This window comes from Penaeus monodon, chromosome 15 (genome assembly GCF_015228065.2).
Source record: "Penaeus monodon isolate SGIC_2016 chromosome 15, NSTDA_Pmon_1, whole genome shotgun sequence".
Classification (NCBI taxonomy): Eukaryota; Metazoa; Arthropoda; class Malacostraca; order Decapoda; family Penaeidae; genus Penaeus; species Penaeus monodon.
The window spans coordinates 36,895,560-36,895,811 of NC_051400.1; the positions used below are offsets into that span (position 1 = coordinate 36,895,560).

Sequence of the window (252 nt, forward strand, 5' to 3'; positions counted from 1 at the left end):
TTCAAAACAAAGCCACAAATGAAAGTATTCTTTATCTGGCCAAAACTCAAGTTAATGACAGAAACTAAAGCCTTACATTGGATGAGGTGACCAGGTGATTCTCATGGTTGGGAGACCAATCCAGGCCTTGGATCTTGGAGAGGTGCGCAGCAATATACTGCATGGGCTGACCTGGCTTCCGGTGATCCCAGACACGTACATCGCAGTCATGGCCAGAGGCCAGGATATGTGGGTTCAACTTGTTCCACTTAA

General features: G+C 46.8%; 1 protein-coding gene across 1 annotated transcript in view; it reads right to left on the bottom strand.

Annotated features, from left to right (window-relative positions):
- The window catches only part of LOC119582001, a gene marked incomplete in the record, with an annotated part of 18,728 nt that overhangs the window by 11,642 nt on the left and 6,834 nt on the right, over positions 1-252 (bottom strand). Inside the window, 1 exon segment of the mRNA XM_037930196.1 lies at positions 77-252. Within this exon segment, the coding sequence (XP_037786124.1) occupies positions 77-252 (176 nt within the window).